The sequence below is a fragment of the Bombina bombina genome, chromosome 2 (genome assembly GCF_027579735.1).
Source record: "Bombina bombina isolate aBomBom1 chromosome 2, aBomBom1.pri, whole genome shotgun sequence".
Taxonomy (NCBI): Eukaryota; Metazoa; Chordata; class Amphibia; order Anura; family Bombinatoridae; genus Bombina; species Bombina bombina.
Window position 1 is genome coordinate 1,334,056,468 of NC_069500.1, and position 24,536 is coordinate 1,334,081,003.

At 39.7% G+C, this 24,536-nt stretch overlaps 1 protein-coding gene across 3 annotated transcripts in view; it reads left to right on the forward strand.

The window, feature by feature from the left end:
* The window catches only part of ZFYVE28 (zinc finger FYVE-type containing 28), a 529,419-nt gene that overhangs the window by 262,501 nt on the left and 242,382 nt on the right, over positions 1 to 24,536 (forward strand). For all 3 annotated transcript variants that reach the window (XM_053704206.1, XM_053704207.1, XM_053704208.1), the window contains exon 3: positions 7,494 to 7,631. In XM_053704206.1, coding sequence (XP_053560181.1) covers positions 7,494 to 7,631 — 138 coding nt within the window. The remainder of the gene's footprint in view (positions 1 to 7,493; positions 7,632 to 24,536) is intronic.

The window sequence follows — 24,536 nt, forward strand, 5'->3', positions numbered from 1 at the left end:
TGAGCCCTCTGATGTTTTATTAGCCATATCCGATGTACCCTCACAATGTTCTGAAGTGAAGGATTTGCTAGCTGAGGGAAAGGTTTCTGATTCAGGAAATATGTTCCCTCAGACAGATTCAGATATGATAGCTTTTAAGTTTAAACTAGAACACCTCCGCTTATTGCTCAGGGAGGTTTTAGCGACTCTGGATGATTGTGACCCTATTGTAGTTCCAGAGAAATTGTGTAAAATAGACAGATTCCTAGAGGTTCCTGCCTACACTGATGTTTTTCCGGTCCCTAAGAGGATTTCGGAAATTGTTACTAAGGAGTGGGATAGACCAGGTATTCCGTTTGCTTCCCCTCCTACTTTTAAGAAAATGTTTCCCATATCTGACGCCGTACGGGACTCTTGGCAGATGGTCCCTAAGGTGGAGGGAGCTATTTCTACCCTGGCTAAGCATACAACTATACCTATCGTGGACAGTTGTGCTTTCAAAGATCCTATGGATAAAATATTAGAGGGTCTTCTGAAGAAAATATTTGTTCACCAAGGTTTTCTTCTCCAACCTTTAGCGTGCATTGTTCCTGTAACTACTGCAGCGTCCTTTGGGTTCGAGGCTCTGGAAGAGGCTCTTCAGGTTGAGTCCCCATTAGATGATATTCTGGATAGAATTAGGGCTCTCAAGCTAGCTAATTCTTTCATTACCGATGCTGCTTTTCAGTTGGCTAAACTAGCGGCGAAGAATTCAGGTTTAGCCATTTTAGCTCGTAGAGCGTTATGGCTTAAGTCCTGGTCTGCTGATGTGTCATCAAAAGCTAAGCTTTTAGCCATCCCTTTCAATGGTAAGACCCTATTTGGGCATGAACTGAAAGAGATCATTTCAGACATCACTGGAGGGAAAGGCCATGCCCTTCCTCAGGATAAGACGAATAAGATGAGGACCAAACAAAATAATTTTTTTTCCTTTCGGAACTTCAAAGGTGGTCCCTCTACCTCTTCCCCTGCCGCAAAGCAAGAGGGGAATTTTGCTCAATCCAAGTCAGTCTGGAGACCTAACCAGACTTGGAACAAGGGTAAACAGACCAAGAAGCCTGTTGCTGCCACCAAGACATCATGAAGGGGTAGCCCCCGATCCGGGACCGGATCAAGTAGAAGGCAGACTTTCTCTCTTTGTTCAGGCTTGAGCAAGAGACGTTCACTACTCCTGGGCTTTAGAAATAGTAACCCAAGTATCTTCTAGAGTTCAAAGATTCTCCCCCAGGGGGAGATTCCATCTTTCTCAATTGTCTGTAGACCAGACAAAAAGAGAAGCGTTCTTACGTTGTGTAGAAGACCTATATTCCATGGGAGTGATCTGCCCAGTTCCCGGAAACAGAACAGGGGCAAGGGTTCTACTCCAATCTGTTTGTGGTTCTCAAAAAAGATTGAACTTTCAGTCCAATTTTAGATCTCAAGATCCTAAACAAATTCCTCAAAGTCCCATCCTTCAAGATGGAGACCATCCGAACTATTTTGCCAATGATCCAGGAGGGTCAATATATGACCACTGTGGACTTAAAGGACTGCACATTCCTATCCACAAAGATCATCACCAGTTCCTTAGGTTCGCCTTTCTGGAAAACATTACCAGTTTGTGGCTCTTCCCTTCGGGTTGGCCACAGCTCCCAGAATTTTCACAAAGGTGCTAGGGTCCCTTCTGGCAGTTCTATGGCCACGGGGCATAGCAGTGGCGCCTTATCTGGACTATATCTTAATTCAGGCGTCGACTTTCCAACTAGCCAAGTATCACACGGACATTGTTTTGGCTTTTCTAAGATCTCATGGGTGGAAGGTGAACGTAAAGAAGAGTTCACTTATCCCTCTCACAAGAGTTCCATTCCTGGGAACTCTGATAGATTCGGTGGACATGAAGATTTTTCTGACGGAGGTCAGGAAATCAAAGATTTTAACCACCTGCCAAGCTCTTCATTCCATTCCTCGCCCGTCAGTGGCTCAGTGTATGGAGATAATCGGACTAATGGTAGCGGCAATGGACATAGTTCCGTTTGCTCGCTTGCATCTCAGACCACTGCAACTATGCATGCTCAAACAGTGGAATGGGGATTATGCAGATTTATCTCCTCAGATAAATCTAGATCAAGAGACCAGAGACTCTCTTCTTTGGTGGTTGTCACAGGATCATCTGTCCCAGGGAATGTGTTTCTGCAGGCCAGCGTGGGTCATAGTGACGACGGATGCCAGCCTATTGGGCTGGGGTGCAGTCTGGAATTCCCTGAAAGCACAGGGTTTGTGGACTCAGGAGGAGGCTCTCCTCCCGATAAATATTCTAGAACTGAGAGCGATATTCAACGTGCTTCAGGGGTGACCTCAGCTGGCTTCGGCCAGATTCATAAGATTCCAGTCAGACAATATCACAACTGTAGCATATATCAATCATCAAGAGGGAACAAAGAGTTCTCTAGCGATGATAGAGGTTACCAAAATAATTAGATGGGCAGAGACTCACTCTTGCCATCTTTCAGCAATTTATATCCCAGGAGTGGAGAACTGGGAAGCGTATTTTCTAAGTCGTCAGACTTTTCATCCGGGGGAGTGGGAAATCCACCCAGAAGTGTTTGCACAATTGATTCATCAATGGGGCACACCAGAATTGGATCTGATGGCATCTCGTCAGAATGCCAAACTTCCTTGTTACGGGTCCAGATCAAGGGATCCTCAGGCAGTACTGATAGATGCTCTAGCAGTACCCTGGTCGTTCAACCTGGCTTATGTGTTTCCACCATTTCCTCTCCTTCCTCGTTTGATTACCAGAATCAAACAGGAGAGAGCTTCTGTGATTTTGATAGCACCTGCGTGGCCACACAGGACTTGGTATGCAGACCTGATGGACATGTCATCTCTTCCACCATGGACACTGCCACTGAGACAGGACCTTCTGATTCAAGGTCCGTTCCAGCATCCAAATCTAGTTTCTCTGCGGCTGACTTGGAGATTGAACGCTTGATTTTATCCAAGCAGGGTTTCTCTGATACCTTGATTCAAGCTCAAAAACCTGTCACCAGGAAAATTTATCATAAGATATGGCGTAAATATCTTTATTGGTGCGAATCCAAAGGCTACTCATGGAGTAAGATCAGGATTCCTAGGATTTTGTCCTTTCTCCAAGAAGGATTGGAGAAGGGGCTATCAGCTAGTTCCTTAAAGGGACAGATATCTGCTTTATCAATTCTACTGCACAAGCGTCTGGCAGATGTTCCAGACGTTCAGTCGTTCTGTCAGGCTTTAGTTAGAATCAAGCCTGTGTTTAAACCTGTTGCTCCGCCATGGAGTTTGAATTTAGTTCTTAAAGTTCTTCAAGGGATTCCGTTTGAACCTATGCATTCCATAGATATTAAGCTTCTATCTTGGAAAGTTCTGTTTTTAGTTGCTATCTCTTCGGCTCGAAGTTTTTCTGAACTATCCGCATTGCAATGCGACTCGCCTTATCTTGTTTTCCTTGCTGATAAGGTGGTTTTGCGTACCAAACCTGGATTCCTTCCTAAGGTTGTTACTAATAGGAATATCAATCAGGAAATTGTTGTTCCTTCTTTGTGTCCTAATCCTTCCTCTAAGAAGGATCGTCTGTTGCACAACTTGGACGTGGTTCGTGCTTTGAAGTTTTACTTGCAAGCGACCAAAGATTACCGTCAAACATCTTCCTTGTTTGTTGTCTATTCTGGAAAACGTAGAGGTCAAAAAGCTACGGCTACCTCTCTTTCTTTTTGGCTGAAAAGCATCATCCGTTTGGCATGCGAGACTGCTAGACAGTCCTGAAAGGTTTACAGCGCACTCTACTAGAGCGGTGGCTTCCACATGGGCTTTTAAAAATGATGCTTCTGTTGAACAGATTTGTAAGGCTGCGACTTGGTCTTCGCTTCATACCTTTTCCAAATTTTACAAATTTGATACTTTTGCTTCTTCGGAGGCTATTTTTGGGAGAAAGGTTCTTCAAGCAGTGGTGCCTTCTGTTTAATCATCTGTCTTGTCCCTCCCGTTCATCCGTGTCCTGTAGCTTTGGTATTGTTTCCTACAAGTAAAGGATGAATCCGTGGACTCGTCTTACCTTTATAGAAGAAAACTTATGCTTACCTGATAAATTGATTTCTTCTATGGTAAGACGAGTCCACGGCCCACCCTGTCATTTTAAGACAGATTATATTTTTTTGAGTTATACTCAGTCACCTCTGCACCTTGTAGTTTCTCCTTTTTCTTCCTGTACCTTCGGTCGAATGACTGGGGGATGGAGCTAAGGGAGGAGCTATATAGACAGCTCTGCTGTGGTGCTCTTTGCCACTTCCTGTGGGGAAGGATAATATCCCACAAGTAAAGGATGAATCCGTGGACTCGTCTTACCATACAAGAAATCAATTTATCAGGTAAGCATAAATTTAGTTTTTGAAGGAAATATTTGGTAAACATCTATTAAACTCTTTGGTTTTTTGCATCCATAACCCTTTTCTTTTACACGATACGACGAGTCCACGGATTTCATCCTTACTTATGGGATTACGCCTCCTGGTCAGCAGGAAGTGGCAAAGAGCACCACAGAAGAGCTGTATATATAGCTCCTCTCTTCCCTCACACCCCAGTCATTCTCTTTGCCTGTGTTAGTGATAGGAAGAGGTAAAGTGAGGTGTTAGGCTTGGAGATTGAACGCTTGATTTTATCTAATCGAGGGTTCTCTGATGCGGTCCTTGATTCAGGCTCGTAAGCCTGTTACTAGAAAGATTTACCATAAGATATGGCGTAAATATCTTTATTGGTGCAATTCCAAGGACTACTCATGGAGTAGGGTTAGGATTCCCAGGATTTTATCTTTTCTCCAAGAAGGATTGGAGAAAGGGTTATCAGCAAGTTCCTTAAAGGGACAGATCTCTGCTTTGTCTATTCTGTTGCACAAACGTCTGTCAGGTGTTCCAGACGTTCAATCTTTTTGTCAGGCTCTAACTAGAATCAGACCTGTGTTTAGACCAATTGCTCCTCCTTGGAGTTTGAATTTAGTTCTTAATGTTCTTCAAGGGGTTCCGTTTAAACCTATGCATTCCATAGATATTAAGTTGTTATCTTGGAAAGTTTTATTTTTGGTTGCTATTTCTTCTGCTCGCAGAGTTTCTGAGCTTTCAGCTTTACAATGTGATTCCCCTTATCTTATTTTTCATTCTGATAAGGTGGTCTTACGTACCAAGCTTGTTTTTTTTCCTAAGGTCGTTTCTAATAAGAATATTAATCAGGAAATTGTGGTTCCTTCCTTGTGTCCTAATCCTTCTTCAAAGAAGGAGCGTCTGTTACATAACTTAGACGTGGTTCGTGCCCTGAAGTTTTACTTGCAGGCAACTAAGGATTTTCGGCAATCATCTTCATTGTTTGTTGTTTTTTCTTGGAAACGTAGGGGCCAGAAAGCTGCGGCTACCTCTCTTTCCTTTTGGCTGAAGAGTATCATCCGTCTTGCTTATGAGACTGCTGGACAGTAGCCTCCTAAAAGAATTACGGCTCATTCCACTAGGGCTGTGGCTTCCTCATGGGCATTTAAGAATGATGCTTCTGTTGAACAGATTTGCAAGGCTGCAACTTGGTCGTCTCTTCACACTTTTTCCAAGTTTTACATATTTGATACTTTTGCTTCTTCTGAGGCTGTTTTTGGGAGAAAGGTTCTTCAAGCAGTGGTGCCTTCCGTTTAGGTTCCTGTCTTGTCCCTCCCTTTCATCCTTGTCCTATAGCTTTGGTATTGTATCCCATGAGTAAGGATAAAATCCGTGGACTCGTCGTATCTTGTAAAAGAAAAGGAAACTTATGCTTAACTGATAAATTTATTTCTTCTACGATACGACGAGTCCACGGCCCACCCTCTTTTTCTAAGACAGGTTTTTATTTTTGTTAAACTTCAGTCACCTCTGCATCTTGGCTTTTCCTTTCTCTTCCTAACTTCGGTCGAATGACTGGAGGTGGGATGGAAGGGAGGAGCTATATATACAGCTCTGCTGTGGTGCTCTTTGCTACTTCCTGCTGACCAGTAAGGATGAAATCCGTGGACTCGTTGTATCGTAAAAGAAATACATTTATCAGGTAAGCATAAATTTCCTTTTTCAGCTCAATCATTATGGGTACATCCCCTTCCACATAGACTTTAGGTAAAAAGTTCATCTAGTCCTATAATTCCACTCAGCCTCTTTTGTTCTAACAACCGCTGGTCTCTTACTGCTGCAACTCCCTCTAGACTCAAATTTACGCTGCTATTAAAAGATTATAGTGTAGCACTTGTGTAAGATAAATTACTTTGGCAGCTGGCTATGTTACTGTGCTATATCCCAAACATACACATGCAACAGCAGCAAAACCAATGAAAATCCTCATCTGTCTTTCAAAAAAAGGCCCAGACTAACAGTAGATATGATTAAAGCCATAATCCTGAAACGTCACCTCTCTTTTATCTGGCCTTTTCACAAAATAAGGTGAAGATTTTCAGTCTTGCTTTTCTTTCCTTTATATAGGTTTATCTCTGCTATCTTTCCCTACACATAAGGGATAGCTGTTGTGTGAGTTATGGTATCTCTGCTGGCCATTAAACTGATGATTATAAAAAGAATTACATGCAAAGAAGAATTAAGAAGTCCACTTAATTATGCACCACCTGCCACAAGTGCAGACTAAAACATTTAAAACTCTTCACAGGACAGACTTTATTATCTAAAACAACAAAACTTTCAAAAGCAAGAAGTGAGGGAAGGAAGCAGAAGATATGAATGATAACTTTCAACCATCATACAGCTATGTTATCCTGGGTTCTGACCAAGACATTCACTCCTGGGCAGTCAGCCAGGGTCTTAGATTTCTTGTTATCTAGGAGTAAGGCTTCATTTTTAAGCAAATGCATGCTCAGTTATTCCTAAATAGTCTTTTACTGTCACATTTGTACTTTGGCCCACATTATCTCTAGCTGTGACTAACTAAGGTGATATCATTCTTATAAAACACCCGAATACCAATACCAAAAGGTTTAAGCTGATAAAGTAACATGGACGTGTAGAGGTTAGGCCAGTCTAAATCCTATAGACATGCCTGTGTTTTGACAGCATTTATTGGGAAGACTTGATCATTTTAAATCCAAATGGATTTTCTCAAATGCTCATAACCTTTAAACCTTTTTTGTTTGTGTATCTACATTCTAATAAAAAAAAATTTTTTTTCTATATTTATATTTTTTTATTCCTTGCATTGAAAGAAGCTTTCTCTGTATATACTTTATTCCATAACTTGACAAATCCCAGAATCCTTGGAGCTATGGCTCCTACATCAACCCTATGAAAAATCATTACTGGTTCTTAAAAAATGTCTATCTCCTAATGTTCAAGAAAATGTGTTTGCTTATGCTGTTTTTACTAATTTACTCTGTATTAGTGCACACTCAGCTTTTTTTTTCCGTTATTTAAAACTGCTTTACCAGCATGTTGAAAATGTGTTGTTTGTTTTAGGATAATGTTTTGAACATAATAAACCAGATAATGGAGGATTGCATACAGCATGATAGAGCAAATCGTGACTTTTGTGTTAAATTTCCTGAAGAAATTCGGCATGACAATCTGGCGGGACAGCTATGGTTTGGAGCAGAGGTAAGCTTTTGCACGGAATATTTTAGCTATGTTGAGGTTTGAAGCTGTACTAACTTTATGTTCTTTCTCTTTCATTATTTTTTTGTTTGACTATTTTGGTATGTGTCTCTTTTATGTTAGAACATATACTCAACAAATTATTAAAGGAATTTAGAGTAACATCTTTTCCATGATAATTAATAAATATATAAACAAAATAGCAAAAAGAGATACTACAGGCAGATCCTTTAGAAGAGTTTTTCATCCTGACTAAGGCTTGACAAATCCACAACACCAGGTAGCTATGGCGACTTTAAAATTAGGCCAGTACTCTCACTCCTATTAGTTGGCTCAATAGTACAGTCGCTATCTTAGCATGTCATAGTTTTTTTTCCCCAACTTGCTAAAGTTATGGACCCAAATTAGACTTCTGGGACCCTCCAAATTGTTTGACTGGGACAATTCTGTAAGTAATTTATCTGCAGGTCTATTTAGCATGGTTATTTGAAATGATGGACTGTATCTCTAGGTATTATTATTTATCAGGTCAGATGCTTGCTTTTTGACTTTGTTTAGCAAAATCCTCAAAACAGGGTATTTTTTGTAAATATTTTGAAGTAAATATTTAAAAAAGTAATTGTATAACGTCTTCTGGACATTTTAATGCATTGATCATACAATAAGTACAATACTGAAATAAGTTGTATATAATTACCCTTTGCCAATTGTATTCCCTTAAGAGCATAACATTTAAATATTGTGTTTTCAGATAGATTTGTTTTGTTTATAAGACTTATTTGTACACAGAAACGATATAGTTTGATTAGAATGTTCTGTATTATTTAAACTAAGTGAGGGAAGGGTTTTTCATCCTAGATGTAGAATAGGTATGATACAGGTTGTTTTCCTACCAATGCAGATACTAAAGTATTTTAATGACTTTACAATAAAAGTGACGTTTTATTAATTTCCTCTACTCAGCACTAGATTTTTTAGATTGTTGTTTAAAAAATGGTGTCATTTTATGAGATGTGCAGTTTGTAAATATTCTGGACAATGTTGTGTAGAACAGAAGAGATAATGTAAAATTGCTGAAAAAGTAAAGGAAATAGTTTTTTCATTGTTATGTGCACTTTTTTTCTATCGCTGTTATTAGCAAGATGTTTTTTCTAAGTAATACTTATAGTGATCATATTGGGGAATGGCAATTCACTTTGTTTGTCAGTTGTTTCTCAGTATAACATAAATTAAATATGATAAATATCACAACTTTATTACACCAGGTTTATATCCTCCCTATCATTTGTCTTTTTGCATTTGTATTTGTTTTAAATATTACATAGTTTTTATTGTTTTTAAGGGACAGTCTACATCAAAATTTATATTTCTTTTGCAAGATGTACCGAGTCCACTGATTCATCCTAACTTGTGGGATATTGTCCTTCCTGACAGGAAGTAGCAAAGAGAACACCACAGCAGAGCTGTCTATATAGCTCCCCCCTTAACTCCAACCCCCAGTCATTCTCTTTGCTGGCTCTAAGCAGGAAGGGTAAAGAGAAGAGGTGTTAAACTGTTAGTTTTATTTTATCTTCAATCAAGTGTTTATTTTTAAATGGTACCGGTGTTGTACTATTTACTCTTAGGCAGGACATAGATGAAGATTTCTGCCTGGAGGATGATGATCTTAGCATTTGTAACTAAGGTCCTCTGCTGTTCCCACAGAAGCTGAGGAGTACAGGAAAACTTCAGTGTGAGGAACGGTTTCTTGCTATACAGCAATGAGGTATGTTCAGTCATATTTTCTGCAGAGACTGTGTTAACTCAGAAAGGCTGACAGTGTCCCCATTAGGGGAAGGGTAAGCAGTAATCCTAGTGTTCTCAGAGGTTTTTACTAGCTTGTATAAAGGGTTAATTTTTTGTGGGCACTCAGTTTGTTATGTGAATTTGGGACAAACGTTTTTGTGTCTGGGAGTAACGTTTTCAGTTTTATGGGACATTTGCTTGAGGGTTCTTTGGGGTTGTTTATAACCCATATGGCTTTCAGGCAGGGTTTGTTAGTTTTGTGTAGGCCCCAGCAACATTGAGTGAGGTGGGCGGGGCCTATTTTACAAGCAGCAAGCAACTTCTCCTGAGGTCCTGATAGTCTTCTGAGGGACTAATTGAAGCTTTAAACCCCATATTATCATTTCCTAAGGGCAGGTAGGGCCACAGCAGAGCTGTGGCAAGGTGCTTTAGGGTTTTTTAACCGGTTTTAGACAATTATCAATCCGTTTTTTTTTCATTTGGGGGTCTATTGCTTTTTTACTTGTGGTGCAATCCTTCTAAAGCTTAGTGGGTACACTGTTAAAATTTCGGAATTTTTGAAGCAATTTTAACCTGTTTTGCAGTTTGTGTATGCCTTTTTTTCTCTTAAAGGTACAGTACCGTTTTTGCAAATTGTGTTTTTTTCATTAAATAAAGTGTTTTCCAAGCTTGCTTGCTTCATTACTAGCATGTTAAACATGTCTGACACTGAGGAAACTCATTGTTCAATTTGTTTAGAAGCCATTGTGGAACCCCCTCTAAGAATGTGTCCCAATTGTACTGATATGTCTATAAATTGCAAACAGCATATTTTAACTTATAAGAATTTGGCATTAAATGATTCTCAGACAGAAGGAAATCAGGTTTCACCATCTAGTACTCCCCAAGTGCCACAACCAGTTACGCCCGCACAAGAGACGCCAAGTACTTCTAGTGCGTCTAATTCTTTCACCTTGCAAGATATGGCTTCAGTTATGAATACTACCCTTACAGAGGTTTTATCTAAACTGCCAGGGTTGCAAAGGAAGCGCAGTAGCTCTGGGTTAAGAACAAATACTGAGCCTTCTGACGCTTTAGTAGCCGTATCCGATATTCCCTCACAATGCTCTGAGGTAGGGATGAGGGATTTGCTGTCTGAGGGAGAGATTTCTGATTCAGGAAAGATGTTCCCTCAGACAGATTCAGATATGACGGCATTTAAATTTAAGCTAGAGCACCTCCGTTTATTGCTCAGGGAGGTTTTAGCTACTCTGGATGATTGTGACCCTATTGTCGTTCCAGAGAAATTGTGTACAATGGACAAATATTTAGAGGTTCCTGTTTACACTGATGTTTTTCCGGTCCCTAAGAGGATTTCGGACGTTGTTACTAAGTAGTTGGATAGACCAGGTATTCCGTTCGCTCCCCCTCCTGTTTTTAAGAAAATGTTCCCTATTTCTGACACCATAAAGGACTCATGGCAGACGGTCCCTAAGGTGGAGGGAGCTATTTCTACTCTGGCTAAGCGTACAACTATACCTATTGAAGACAGTTGTGCTTTCATTGATCCTATGTATAAAAAGTTAGAGGGTCTCCTAAAGAAAATTTTTGTTCTTCAGGGTTTTCTTCTTCAACCTATAGCGTGCATTGTTCCGGTAACCACTGCAGCTGCTTTTTGGTTTGAGGCTCTAGAAGAGGCTCTTCAGATGGAGACCCCACTAGATGATATTTTGGACAGAATTAAGGCCCTTAAGTTGGCTAATTCTTTTATTACAGACGCCGCTTTTCATCTTGCTAAGTTAGCGGCAAAGAATTCAGTTTTTGCCATTTTAGCACAAAGAGCGTTATGGCTTAAGTCCTGGTCAGCTGTGTCATCTAAATCTAAGCTTTTGACCATCCCTTTCAAAGGTAAGACCCTATTCGGGCCTGCACTGAAAGAGATCATTTCAGACATCACTGGAGGGAAGGGTCATGCCCTCCCTCAAGATAAGTCAAATAAGACAAGGACCAAACAAAATAATTTTCGTTCCTTTCGAAACTTCAAGGGTGGTCCCGCTTCCTCTTCCCCTGCTGCAAAGCAAGAGGGGAACTTTGCTCAATCCAAGCCAACCTGGAGACCTAACCAGGCTTGGAACAAGGGTAAACAGGCCAAAATGCCTGCTGCTGCCACTAAGACAGCATGAAGGGGTAGCTCCCGATCCGGGACCGGATCTAGTAGGGGGCAGACTCTCTCTCTTTGCTCAGACCTGGGCAAGAGACGTTCAGGACTCCTGGGCCGTAGAATTTGTAACCCTGGGGTATCTCCTAGATTTCAAAGATTCTCCTCCAAGGGGGAGATTCCATCTTTCTCAATTGTCTGTAAACCAGACAAAAAGAGAGGCGTTCTTACGCTGTGTAGAAGACCTTTTTACCATGGGAGTGATCTGCCCAGTTCCGAAAGCAGAACAGGGGCAAGGTTTCTACTCCAATCTGTTTGTGGTTCCCAAAAAAGAGGGAACCTTCAGACCAATTCTAGATCACATGATCCTAAACCAATTCCTAAGAGTTCCATCCTTCAAGATGGAGACCATTCGGACTATTTTACCAATTACCCAGGAGGGTCAATATATGACTACCGTGGATCTAAAGGATGCGTATCTACACATTACTATCCATCACCATCATCACCAGTTCCTCAGGTTTGCCTTTCTGGACAGGCATTACCAGTTTGTGGCTCTTCCCTTCGGGTTAGCAACGGCGCCAAGAATCTTCACAAAGGTGCTAAGGTCCCTTCTGGCGTTCCTAAGGCCGAGGGGCATAGCAGTGGCGCCTTATCTAGATGACATCTTAATTCAAGCGTCGACTTTCCAACTTGCAAAGTCTCACACGGACTTAGTGTTGGCCTTTCTAAGATCTCATGGGTGGAAGGTGAACGTGAAAAAGTGTTCTCTTATTCCTCTCACAAGAGTTCCATTCCTGGGAACTCTGATAGATTCGGTGGACATGAAAATATTTCTGACGGAGGTCAGGAAATCAAAGATTTTAACCGCCTGCCGAGCTCTTCATTCCATTCCTCGGCCGTCATTAGCTCAGTGTATGGAGTTAATCGGACTTATGGTAGCGGCAATGGACATAGTTCCGTTTGCTGGCTTGCATCTCAGACCACTGCAACTATGCATGCTCACACAGTGGAATGGGGATTATGCAGCTTTATCTCCTCAGATAAATCTGGATCAAGAGACCAGAGACTCTCTTCTTTGGTGGTTGTCACAGGATTACCTGTCCAGGGGAATGTGTTTCCGCAGGCCAGCGTGGGTTATTGTGACGACGGACGCCAGCCTACTGGGCTGGGGTGCAGTCTGGAATTCCCTGAAAGCACAGGGTTTGTGGACTCAGGAGGAGGCCCTCCTACCGATAAATATTCTGGAATTAAGAGCGATATTCAATGCTCTTCAGACGTGGCCTCAGCTGGCTACGGCCGGATTCATCAGGTTTCAGTCGGACAACATCACGACTGTAGCTTATATCAATCATCAGGGGGAACAAGGAGTTCCTTGGCGATGATAGAATTTCCAGGATAATCCGATGGGCAGAGACTCACTCTTGCCATCTATCAGCAATCTATATCCCAGGGGTAGAGAACTGGGAGGCAGATTTTCTAAGTCGTCAGACTTTTCATCTGGGGTAGTGGGAGCTCCATCCGGAGGTGTTTGCTCAACTGGTTCAGCTATGGGGCACTCCAGAATTGGATCTGATGGCGTCTCGTCAGAATGCCAAACTTCCTTGTTACGGATCCAGGTCCAGGGATCCTCAGGCAGTACTGATAGATGCTCTAGAAGTACCCTGGTCGTTCAACCTGGCTTATGTGTTTCCACCTTTCCCTCACCTTCCGCGTCTGATTGCCAGAATCAAACAGGAGAGAGCTTCAGTGATTTTGCTCGCACCTGCGTGGCCATGCAGGACTTGGTATGCAGACCTGGTGGACATGTCATCTCTACCACCATGGGCTCTGCCACTGCGACGGGACCTTCTAATTCAAGGTCCGTTCAAGCATCCAAATCTACTTTCTCTGCAACTGACTGCTTGGAGATTGAACGCTTGATTTTATCAAAGCAGGGTTTCTCTGAGTCGGTCATAGATACCTTGATTCAGGCTCGAAAACCTGTCACCAGGAAAATCTATCATAAGATATGGCGTAAATATCTTTTTTGGTGCAAATCCAAAGGCTACTCATGGAGTAAGATCAGGATTCCTATGATTTTGTCCTTTCTTCAAGAAGGATTGGAAAAAGGATTGTCAGCTAGTTCCCTAAAGGGACAGATATCTGCTTTGTCTATCCTATTGCACAAGCGTCGGGCTGATGTCCCAGGCGTTCAGGCTTTTTGTCAGGCTTTAGTTAGAATCAAGCCTGTGTTTAAACCTGTTGCTCCGCCATGGAGTTTGAATTATGTTCTGTTTCTAGTTGCTATCTCTTCAGCTCGAAGAGTTTCTGAACTATCTGCATTACAATGCGACTCGCCTTTTCTTGTTTTCCATGCTGATAAGGTGGTTTTGCGTACCAAACCTGGGTTCCTCCCTAAGGTTGTTTCTAACAGGAATATCAATCAGGAAATTATGGTTCCTTCTCTGTGTCCTAATCCTTCTTCTAAGAAGGAACGTCTGTTGCACAACTTGGACGTGGTTCGTGCCTTGAAGTTTTATTTGCAGGCAACCAAAGATTTTCGCCAATCATCATCTTTGTTGTCTATGCTGGAAAGCGTAGAGGTCAAAAGGCTACGGCTACTTCTCTTTCCTTTTGGCTGAAAAGCATCATCTATTTGGCTTATGAGACTGCTGGACAGCAGCCTCCTGAAAGAATTACATTTCACTCCACTAGAGCGGTGGCTTCCACATGGGCTTTTAAATATGATGCTTCTGTTGAACAGCTGTTGTGAGAAAGGTTTTAGAGAGGAGCGCCAGTTAAGTCAAGGTCTGGTGTGTGTGTGTGAAAGATATATTCACACTAGAGCGAATAAAACCCTTTTGGTAGGGGTTTATTTCTTATTGTAGGATATAGAAGCTTATGTGATAGTAAAACAACTAGGGAAAGAATATGAGATATATAATATAATACAATTTATTACAGACACAATGTATATCTTATAGACATGGATCCATGGTACATAAAAGTGTATTAAGACAGTTTATAATAATTTGAAGTAATAAAAATGTATTGGATAAATCTGAACTGTGTAGGGTAAAGTTCAAGGGGATTGAACCCTCCAAAGGCAGAGTGTCCCCAAGGTTGTGTGTAGGAAAGGTGGACGTCGTTAAAATGTACTACCCTCTACTCCATATGGTGATATGGAGGCTAGTAAAACAATTTACGCAAATTAAACAGTTAAAACAGATTGGTGGAATGGTGTCCACAAATTTGGAGAATACAATTTAAACAGATAAGAATACGGCTCAACAAAATATCCTATGTGAACAGAATCTTATACAGATAAATATGAGACTTAACGAAATATCATATGTAATCAAAAAACATATGTGAAACGATACGCAGTGAAAAATCAAAAATCGATCAATAAATGTGATCAAAATAAACTAGTGTGTACACATCTAGTGAAAAAATGTGGTATCAGAAAAAATGTGGTATCAAAAATTATAAGTGTAATGTGATCTCAAAAATGAAAAAAAGAAAGTTACATAACAAATCACATACCATAAAAATGTGTAGTAAAAAATGTGAATCGATACACACTTAATAATCAATAACGAAGTAAGGGTCAGTGAACAAATAGTTAAACTTGGATAATAAACAAATGCTGAGGATACGTTCAAAAAGTAATACAAATCAAATAGTGATAACGTTATAATAATCCTGAAAACTATATATCCTGAAAAATGAGTCCATATAAAATGTCTCTTGTCCTCCAATGGGTCCTAATATTCCAATCGAAAGACAGTTCAAATGCCTCAGTTCCAAGGCAATAAAAACAATAAAAAATGACAATAAAAAGGGGCAATAAAAAAGCTGGGAAGTCCTCAAAACCTAAGGATAAAGAAACATAACATAGTATAATACTGTTAAAGTGTAGATAAATCAAGAAATATAGCTCACCATATAATTGTCAACGCGTTTCGGCCCACAGCTTGGGCCTTTCTCAAGATTAGTATATGGTATAGGATAGGTGAGCAGGGTCTTTTATGTCTATGTATGGCCAATTGGATTTCACTTCAAATTGCGCCAAAAATTACCGCAATGACACCGGAAGTAGTTACCCCGGAAGTGTCTAATTGCTGGCGGATATGTGTCCATGATTATTAGCAAATGCCTTTCGTATCAATGTGTGTTTAATTTGTTATGGCCAAAGTTGTCAGCAAGATATCTTTTTATAATCTTACCCAAACGCCTCTAGTAACTTTTATCAACCCAGTGAGTCTGTCTAGGACTTACCGGAAATTCCGCTAAACCGGATGTTTATTTGTCCTCTGTTTCCGGTTTGTGTTTATTGTTCAAAACCGGAAGTCAAATAGCTTGAAACCGGAAGTTTTGGTTTCTCTACTTCCGGTTTCCGGAATCTTACACCAAACCGGAAGTTAGGATGTGTAAAACCGGAAGTCTTTGTTTTACTATATCCTCACTCAGGGACTTATTGATTTTGGCGTTCAAATATTTTCGATTGGGCAACCTAAATTGCGATAAGAGACGTTTTATAGAATACCTAGTGTCCATCATAAAAGTGGTTATTCTATGATGTGTAAGTTTAATGTTAGAGTAGATAAATCGCTCACATACTTGGGTGGTGTGTATAAGTAATCCATAAAAACTGTGTTCAGTTAAATGTCAGAGATTGTTAGGGGCTCTTTCTTATGTTCTGTCATCCCAATTATAACTTTTTCTTGGGATACAAGGAAATGAAATGGACATGTTTCGGATATGGGAAATATGAAGACCAGATAGTCTAAGGGGAGTGTCGAATACAAGATACTAGATGACTGAAATAATCAATAGTAAAAACCTCTATAATCATTTTGCAGAAGTGTGCGAGAGGGAGTTCTATCGTTCAGACTGTTACATTCCTGGACTATTCAAAAGAGGCTAAATCATATATTTGTATGATATGCTTCCTGTAATGAGTTATTTGCGGTGATGAATATTACGCATATACTGGAGTCCATAGGCTATCTTTAGGTTGATGGCACTGTCATTTCTTGGGTTGCATTTGTCCTCAGTTGCACCTACATTGTGCACTTAACTTGATGTTTGGGTAAAGTGTCCTGACCATCAGAGTGTCTTCTCCTAATGGCCTTGAATTAGAAGGATTGGAAATAGCAGTTATTTCAGGTTCAATAGGTGGGAAAGATCCTCCTTGTTGTTTAGACCTCTTGGGAACAGGCAGTCTAACTCGAAGATCCATCTTGACTCTGATATCAGGAGTTGCTTCTCATAGTCTCCTCCCCTCCAATTGGGTTTCACTTTTTGGATCCCATAGAAGCTGAGATCTTTCATGTTGCCTTTATGTTGAAGCGCAAAGTGCCTATATAGTGCAGTTTCTGTGCTGCCATGTTCAATTTGTAATAGATGTTCCCGAATCCTGTCTTTAAGGCACCTAGAAGTCTGGCCAACATACTGGAGACCGCAGCTGCACTGCACTACGTAGATAACTCCCTTGTTGCTGCATCTGATCAGATCTCTGATAGCGTGTTTCTTGGTTGAGTAATGGGAGAGGAAGTGTTTTATCTTCAAGCCTCTCTTGCACGCCTTGCAACTGGGGCATGGAAAAAAACCTTGGATATGTTTTACTGATACATCTCTCTCTTCTGTTGTTCCTAGACGAGGAATACTTGGAGACAATATGGTCTTTAAGTTGTTGGATTTCTTATAGATGAATCTGGGTTTATCCATGAGAGTTTCTCCTATTATGTCATCATTTTTGAGTATGTGCCAATGGTTTTTTATAATTCTTTCTATAGTTCGCCTATTCTCACTATACTGAGTGATGAAAGCGACATCTATTGAGTTAGAATTATTTTCAATCCTATTTTCCTTAATCTTGTATTGGAGTAGTTCTTGGCGATCTCGTCTCCTCACTTCTTCTATGTCCTTATTTAGTTTTTCTTCTCCATATCCTCTTTCCAAGAATCTTGACTTTAGTTCTTCTGCTTGTGTTTCCCATAGGTTTGGGTCTGAACAGTTCTTTTTTAGTCTCAGTAACTATCCTTTTGGTATGTTCTCCTTCCATCTTGCGTGGGTGGCAGCTTTCACTGTGGATGTAATTGTTACAATCCACAGGTTTAAAGTATGTGGAGGTCTTAAGTTTCCCATCTTCTACTGTTATTTTCAAATCCAAGAAGGTAATCTCAGTGCTGCTGATCTCATGAGTGAATCTTAGGTTGCAGATGTTATCATTCATGACTCTGATGGTATGTTCCAGATCTTCCCTGGGGCCCTTCCATATCATAAGTACCATCAGAGTCATGAATGATAACATCTGCAACTAAAGTCAAGATTCTTGGAAAGAGGATATGGAGAAGAAAAACTAAATAAGGACATAGAAGAAGTGAGGAGACGAGATCGCCAAGAACTACTCCAAATACAAGATTAAGGAAAAATAGGATTGAAATAATTCTAACTCAATAGATGTCGCTTTCATCACTCAGTATAGTGAGAATAGGCGAACTATAGAAAGAATTATAAAAAACCATTGGCACATACTCAAAAATGATGACATAATAGGAGAAACTCTCATGGATAAACCCAGATTCATCTATAAGAAATCCAACAACTTAAAGACCATATTGTCTCCAAGTATTCCTCGTCTAGGAACAACAGAAGAGAGAGATGTATCAGGTAAACATATCCAAGGTTTTTTTCCATGCCCCAGTTGCAAGGCGTGCAAGAGAGGCTTGAAGATAAAACACTTCCTCTCCCATTACTCAACCAAGAAACACGCTATCAGAGATCTGATCAGATGCAGCAACAAGGGAGTTATCTACGTAGTGCAGTGCAGCTGCGGTCTCCAGTATGTTGGCCAGACTTCTAGGTGCCTTAAAGACAGGATTCGGGAACATCTATTACAAATTGAACATGGCAGCACAGAAACTGCACTATATAGGCACTTTGCGCTTCAACATAAAGGCAACATGAAAGATCTCAGCTTCTATGGGATCCAAAAAGTGAAACCCAATTGGAGGGGAGGAGACTGAGAAGCAACTCCTGATATCAGAGTCAAGATGGATCTTCGAGTTAGACTGCCTGTTCCCAAGAGGTCTAAACAACAAGGAGGATCTTTCCCACCTATTGAACCTGAAATAACTGCTATTTCCAATCCTTCTAATTCAAGGCCATTAGGAGACGACACTCTGATGGTCAGGACACTTTACCCAAACATCAAGTTAAGTGCACAATGTAGGTGCAACTGAGGACAAAATGCAACCCAAGAAATGACAGTGCCATCAACCTAAAGATAGCCTATGGACTCCAGTATATGCGTAATATTCATCACCGCATATAACTCATTACAGGAAGCATATCATACAAATATATGATTTAGCCTCTTTTGAATAGTCCAGGAATGTAACAGTCTGAACGATAGAACTCCCTCTCGCACACTTCTGCAAAAATGATTATAGAAGTTTTTACTATTGATTATTTCAGTCATCTAGTATCTTGTATTCGACACTCCCCTTAGACTATCTGGTCTTCATATTTCCCATATCCGAAACATGTCCATTTCATTTCCTTGTATCCCAAGAAAAAGTTATAATTGGGATGACAGAACATAAGAAAGAGCCCCTAACAATCTCTGACATTTAACTGAACACAGTTTTTATGGATTACTTATACACACCACCCAAGTATGTGAGCGATTTATCTACTCTAACATTAAACTTACACATCATAGAATAACCACTTTTATGATGGACACTAGGTATTCTATAAAACGTCTCTTATCGCAATTTAGGTTGCCCAATCGAAAATATTTGAACTCCAAAATCAATAAGTCCCTGAGTGAGGATATAGTAAAACAAAGACTTCCGGTTTTACACATCCTAACTTCCGGTTTGGTGTAAGATTCCGGAAACCGGAAGTAGAGAAACCAAAACTTCCGGTTTCAAGCTATTTGACTTCCGGTTTTGAACAATAAACACAAACCGGAAACAGAGGACAAATAAACATCCGGTTTAGCAGAATTTCCGGTAAGTCCTAGACAGACTCACTGGGTTGATAAGAGTTACTAGAGGCGTTTGGGTAAGATTATAAAAAGATATCTTGCTGACAACTTTGGCCATAAAAGATTAAACACACATTGATACGAAAGGCATTTGCTAATAATCATGGACACATATCCGCCAGCAATTAGACACTTCCGGGGTAACTACTTCCGGTGTCATTGCGGTAATTTTGGCGCAATTTGAAGTGAAATCCAATTGGCCATACATAGACATAAAAGACCCTGCTCACCTATCCTATACCAAGCTGTGGGCCGAAACGCGTTGACAATTATATGGTGAGCTATATTTCTTGATTTATCTACACTTTTAACAGTATTATACTATGTTATGTTTCTTTATCCTTAGGTTTTGAGGACTTCCCAGCTTTTTTATTGCCCCTTTTTATTGTCATTTTTAATTGTTTTTATTGCCCTTGGAACTGAGGCATTTGAACTGTCTTTCGATTGGAATATTAGGACCCATTGGAGGACAAGAGACATTTTATATGGACTCATTTTTCAGGATATATAGTTTTCAGGATTATTATAACGTTATCACTATTTGATTTGTATTACTTTTTGAACGTATCCTCAGCATTTGTTTATTATCCAAGTTTAACTATTTGTTCACTGACCCTTACTTCGTTATTGATTATTAAGTGTGTATCGATTCACATTTTTTACTACACATTTTTATGGTATGTGATTTGTTATGTAACTTTCTTTTTTTCATTTTTGAGATCACATTACACTTATAATTTTTGATACCACATTTTTTCTGATACCACATTTTTTCACTAGATGTGTACACACTAGTTTATTTTGATCACATTTTTTGATCGATTTTTGATTTTTCACTGCGTATCGTTTCACATATGTTTTTTGATTACATATGATATTTTGTTAAGTCTCATATTTATCTGTATAAGATTCTGTTCACATAGGATATTTTGTTGAGCCGTATTCTTATCTGTTTTGTATTCTCCAAATTTGTGGACACCATTCCACCAATCTGTTTTAACTGTTTAATTTGCGTAAATTGTTTTACTAGCCTCCATATCACCATATGGAGTAGAGGGTAGTACATTTTAACGACGTCCACCTTTCCTACACACAACCTTGGGGACACTCTGCCTTTGGAGGGTTCAATCCCCTTGAACTTTACCCTACACAGTTCAGATTTATCCAATACATTTTTATTACTTCAAATTATTATAAACTGTCTTAATACACTTTTATGTACCATGGATCCATGTCTATAAGATATACATTGTGTCTGTAATAAATTGTATTATATTATATATCTCATATTCTTTCCCTAGTTGTTTTACTATCACATAAGCTTCTATATCCTACAATAAGAAATAAACCCCTACCAAAAGGGTTTTATTCGCTCTAGTGTGAATATATCTTTCACACACACACACACCAGACCTTGACTTAACTGGCGCTCCTCTCTAAAACCTTTCTCACAACAGTATTTCCTCTGTGGGTAGTGGGGGCCCACCTTAGATAGGAGCTATAGGTCCTTTAAGCGCTGTGAGTGCAACACATTTTTGAGCTTCTGTTGAACAGCCTTCGCTTCTTACCTTTTCCAAATTTTACAAATTTGATACTTTTGCTTCTTCGGAGGCTATTTTTGGGAGAAAGGTTTTGCAAGCAGTGGTGCCTTCCGTTTAGGTTCCTGTCTTGTCCCTCCCTTCATCCGTGTCCTAAAGCTTTGGTATTGGTATCCCACAAGTTAGGATGAATCCATGGACTCCGTACATCTTGCAAAAGAAAACAAAATTTATGCTTACACGGCGCCCGCCCTGTCTATTCAAGACAGATAGTATTTTTTTATGTAAACTTCAGTCACCTCTGCACCTTATAGTTTCTCCCTTTTCTTCCTTGGCCTCTCGGTCGAATGACTGGGGGGTCGAGTTAAGGGGGGAGCTATATAGACATCTCTGCTGTGGTGCTCTCTTTGCTACTTCCTGTCAGGAAGGACAATATCCCACAAGTTAGGATGAATCCGTGGACTCGGTACATTGCAAAAGAAAGAAATTTATCAGGTAAGCATAAATTTAGTTTTTAAAAAAATATAGATAAACACCTTTATTATTACCCAGCTTTGCACAACCAATATTGTTATATTAATATACTTTATAACATTTAAACCTCTACATGTTTGCCTGTTCCTAAAGCATTACAGACAGCCTCTTATCACATGCTTTTTTTATTTGCTTTTCACAACAGGGGAGTACTAGTTCATGTGGGCCATATAGATAACTTTGGCCCGGGGGAGTTATTTAAGAGTCAGCACAGCACAGGACTAATTGGCTAAAATGCAAGTCACTAGATAATAAATAAAAAGTAATGTGATCAGGGGGCAGTCTGCAGATGCTTAGATACAAGCCAGGTAATCACAGAGGTAATAAGTATATTAATATAACCGTGCTGGCTATGTAAAACTGGGGAATGGGTAATAAATGGATTATCTATATTTTAAAACAATAAAAATTCTGGTGTAGACTGTCCCTTAAAGTCTCTTTATTGGTTTGGAGTATTTTTTTTATCTACCCATACAGTACAATAAAAAGACTGACACATCATCCATATTCTATCAAATATATTATAAACTGGTTTTATTTTTGTAATGTAACTTTGCTGATTCTGTACTTTCCTGCCAGCCATAGTAATATTTTCTGCATATAGTTTCTTCCTGTACACCGCCTGAGTCTGTTTATTTCTACTCCATATATTTTCTTTTATTCGGTTGTAAATCCGAAGCTAGTATTGCACAACACTTCATTGTTTGGTACCAAATTGTTTCCAAGAAAAAAATATTACATGGATTTTTATATCTGTATACATTGGATAAATCCCTTAATGAGTGAATAAAGAGAGATATTTCATAAAATTGCAATCTGCAGAGCAGAAGGAAAATGTATCAAAAGAAGGAGAAGATAAAATACTCAACTAGGTCAGTGGGATAGTCAATGTTTCTTAGACTAGAGTGGAGAGTTAAAGGGACACTGAACCCAATTTTTTTCTTTTGTGATTCAGACAGAGCATGCAATTTTAAGCAACTTTCTAATTGACTCCTATTATCAAATTGTCTTAGTTCTCGTGGTATCTTTATTTGAAATGCAAGAATGTAAGTTTAGATGCTGGCCCATTTTTTTTTTTTTCTTAACTTTATTTTTATTGAGGTAAAAAATATCTTTGACAACATAGTCATATCTGAAAAAAATACAATTTTCATTACGATACATCATATGGAAACCAGTCCATAACACAGCGACATGACATGATATTCTGAAAACCTCGTTTTTGATTTTGTTGGTTTGCAATGTCCTCCAGACAAACAGTCTCCTTAAGAGACCGGAAGTGCGAACTGCTGCTGAGGACACATCAGATAAGTTTACATCAAAAAGTCCAGTGTCAGTGTGGAGATAGTAGCGGTCAACTCTGGGAATCATAAGTAATGTCAATACAAACAAGTGTAGGAAAACACCTAAATTACTATCAAATAATGTCAATTAACATCAACAAAGTACACAGATAAAAAGTTGTACTGAAACAGACCTCAGTTGCCACTGATATATATTCACTGATAACAATGAGCGTTGGTAATAGCATATAGAATAGCATTACTAGATCCTGCAGAACCTAACACGGTTCAGCAGGCTGGGCAGAGGCTACTTAACTCTGCCAAAAAGGAATGCGGAGGAGGAGGTATTGAACCCTTACTGCATAGGGATATTGAAATGGGGGGGGAGTTATTCAAATAATAGTGCCTCCTTCAATGTTGGCTTACTCGCTTAAATGACTATACTGAAGCATGGGGAATAAGGGATATCCAGGATCGCAGTACTTGACAATTAAAATGGATATACAAAGGAAACATGTGAAAGAATATATATGCTCGTCCCCTATAGTTATCATTAACCTCTCTGTTGGTTTTACATAAAAGCGCACTGGGCTGTAAGAGTTATTCAAAATTAATATCTAGTATAAGCCTGCGTAACTGGGGACCACTACGCTGTAGCCAAACAAATACAGTATCATTAGCGCTTGCTGCTTTTTTCTAGTTCTAGGTTCAGGGCCAGGGCAATATCCCTAAGATACCACATACTCTAAGATAGGCGTTTTGGGGAGTTCTTCATGAAAAACCAGGGGTCAGCCAGCAAGACACAGGTCCTCCAGAGATAACCCCTTACTGGGAAATATACTGAGGGAGATATGGGAAAGCTCATATGAGAGGTTAGTCAGCGATGAGTGGTATGCATGTGAGCACCTTTATTCTAATTGTTGTATAGGGCATAAGACTCCCATACGATTCTTGTGCAACTAGCCAAACAGGCTACATATTTGTGACATAGCTTGTAGCATGCACACTCAAGATTGAGATGATACTCCCTGACCCATATTCTGCGCTATGTTAACTGTCAGAAACTCTCATGTTAAGGAGGCAGGAGGCACATAGCTATCATAAAGGAAAACGGTGGGGGGGGATGGACACAGATTAAAAGCAAACTCAGTATCTAGTAAAAGTTGTATGGGGGCTAGGATGGTATTGCATCTATGGAGACATACTTGCGGGCTTGTGATATATTCAAACACATATAGGTAGCGTAAATACTGTATTGCATTGATGTGTTGAGCCATTCCCAACTTAGTTCCCTACATAAACTAGCACATGTGGGCTTCCGATAAGGGAATGAGTTAGTCAGGTATTTTTCTAGAGAAAAGCCCATTCCTTCCCTAACAAGATGTAAATAAACTGCAGCAAAAAGGCGGGAGTAGAAAAAAAAAAAAAAAAAATTACATACAGTAACAGTAACTTTCCTAATAAGAGTTCCCCATAGTGAAGAACATAATCTACTAAGAACAAGGCATATAAAATTGAAAAACAAGGTAATATTAAACAATACGGTCATAAAGCATAAGAGCATAATCGGAGTAAATAAGCAAATAT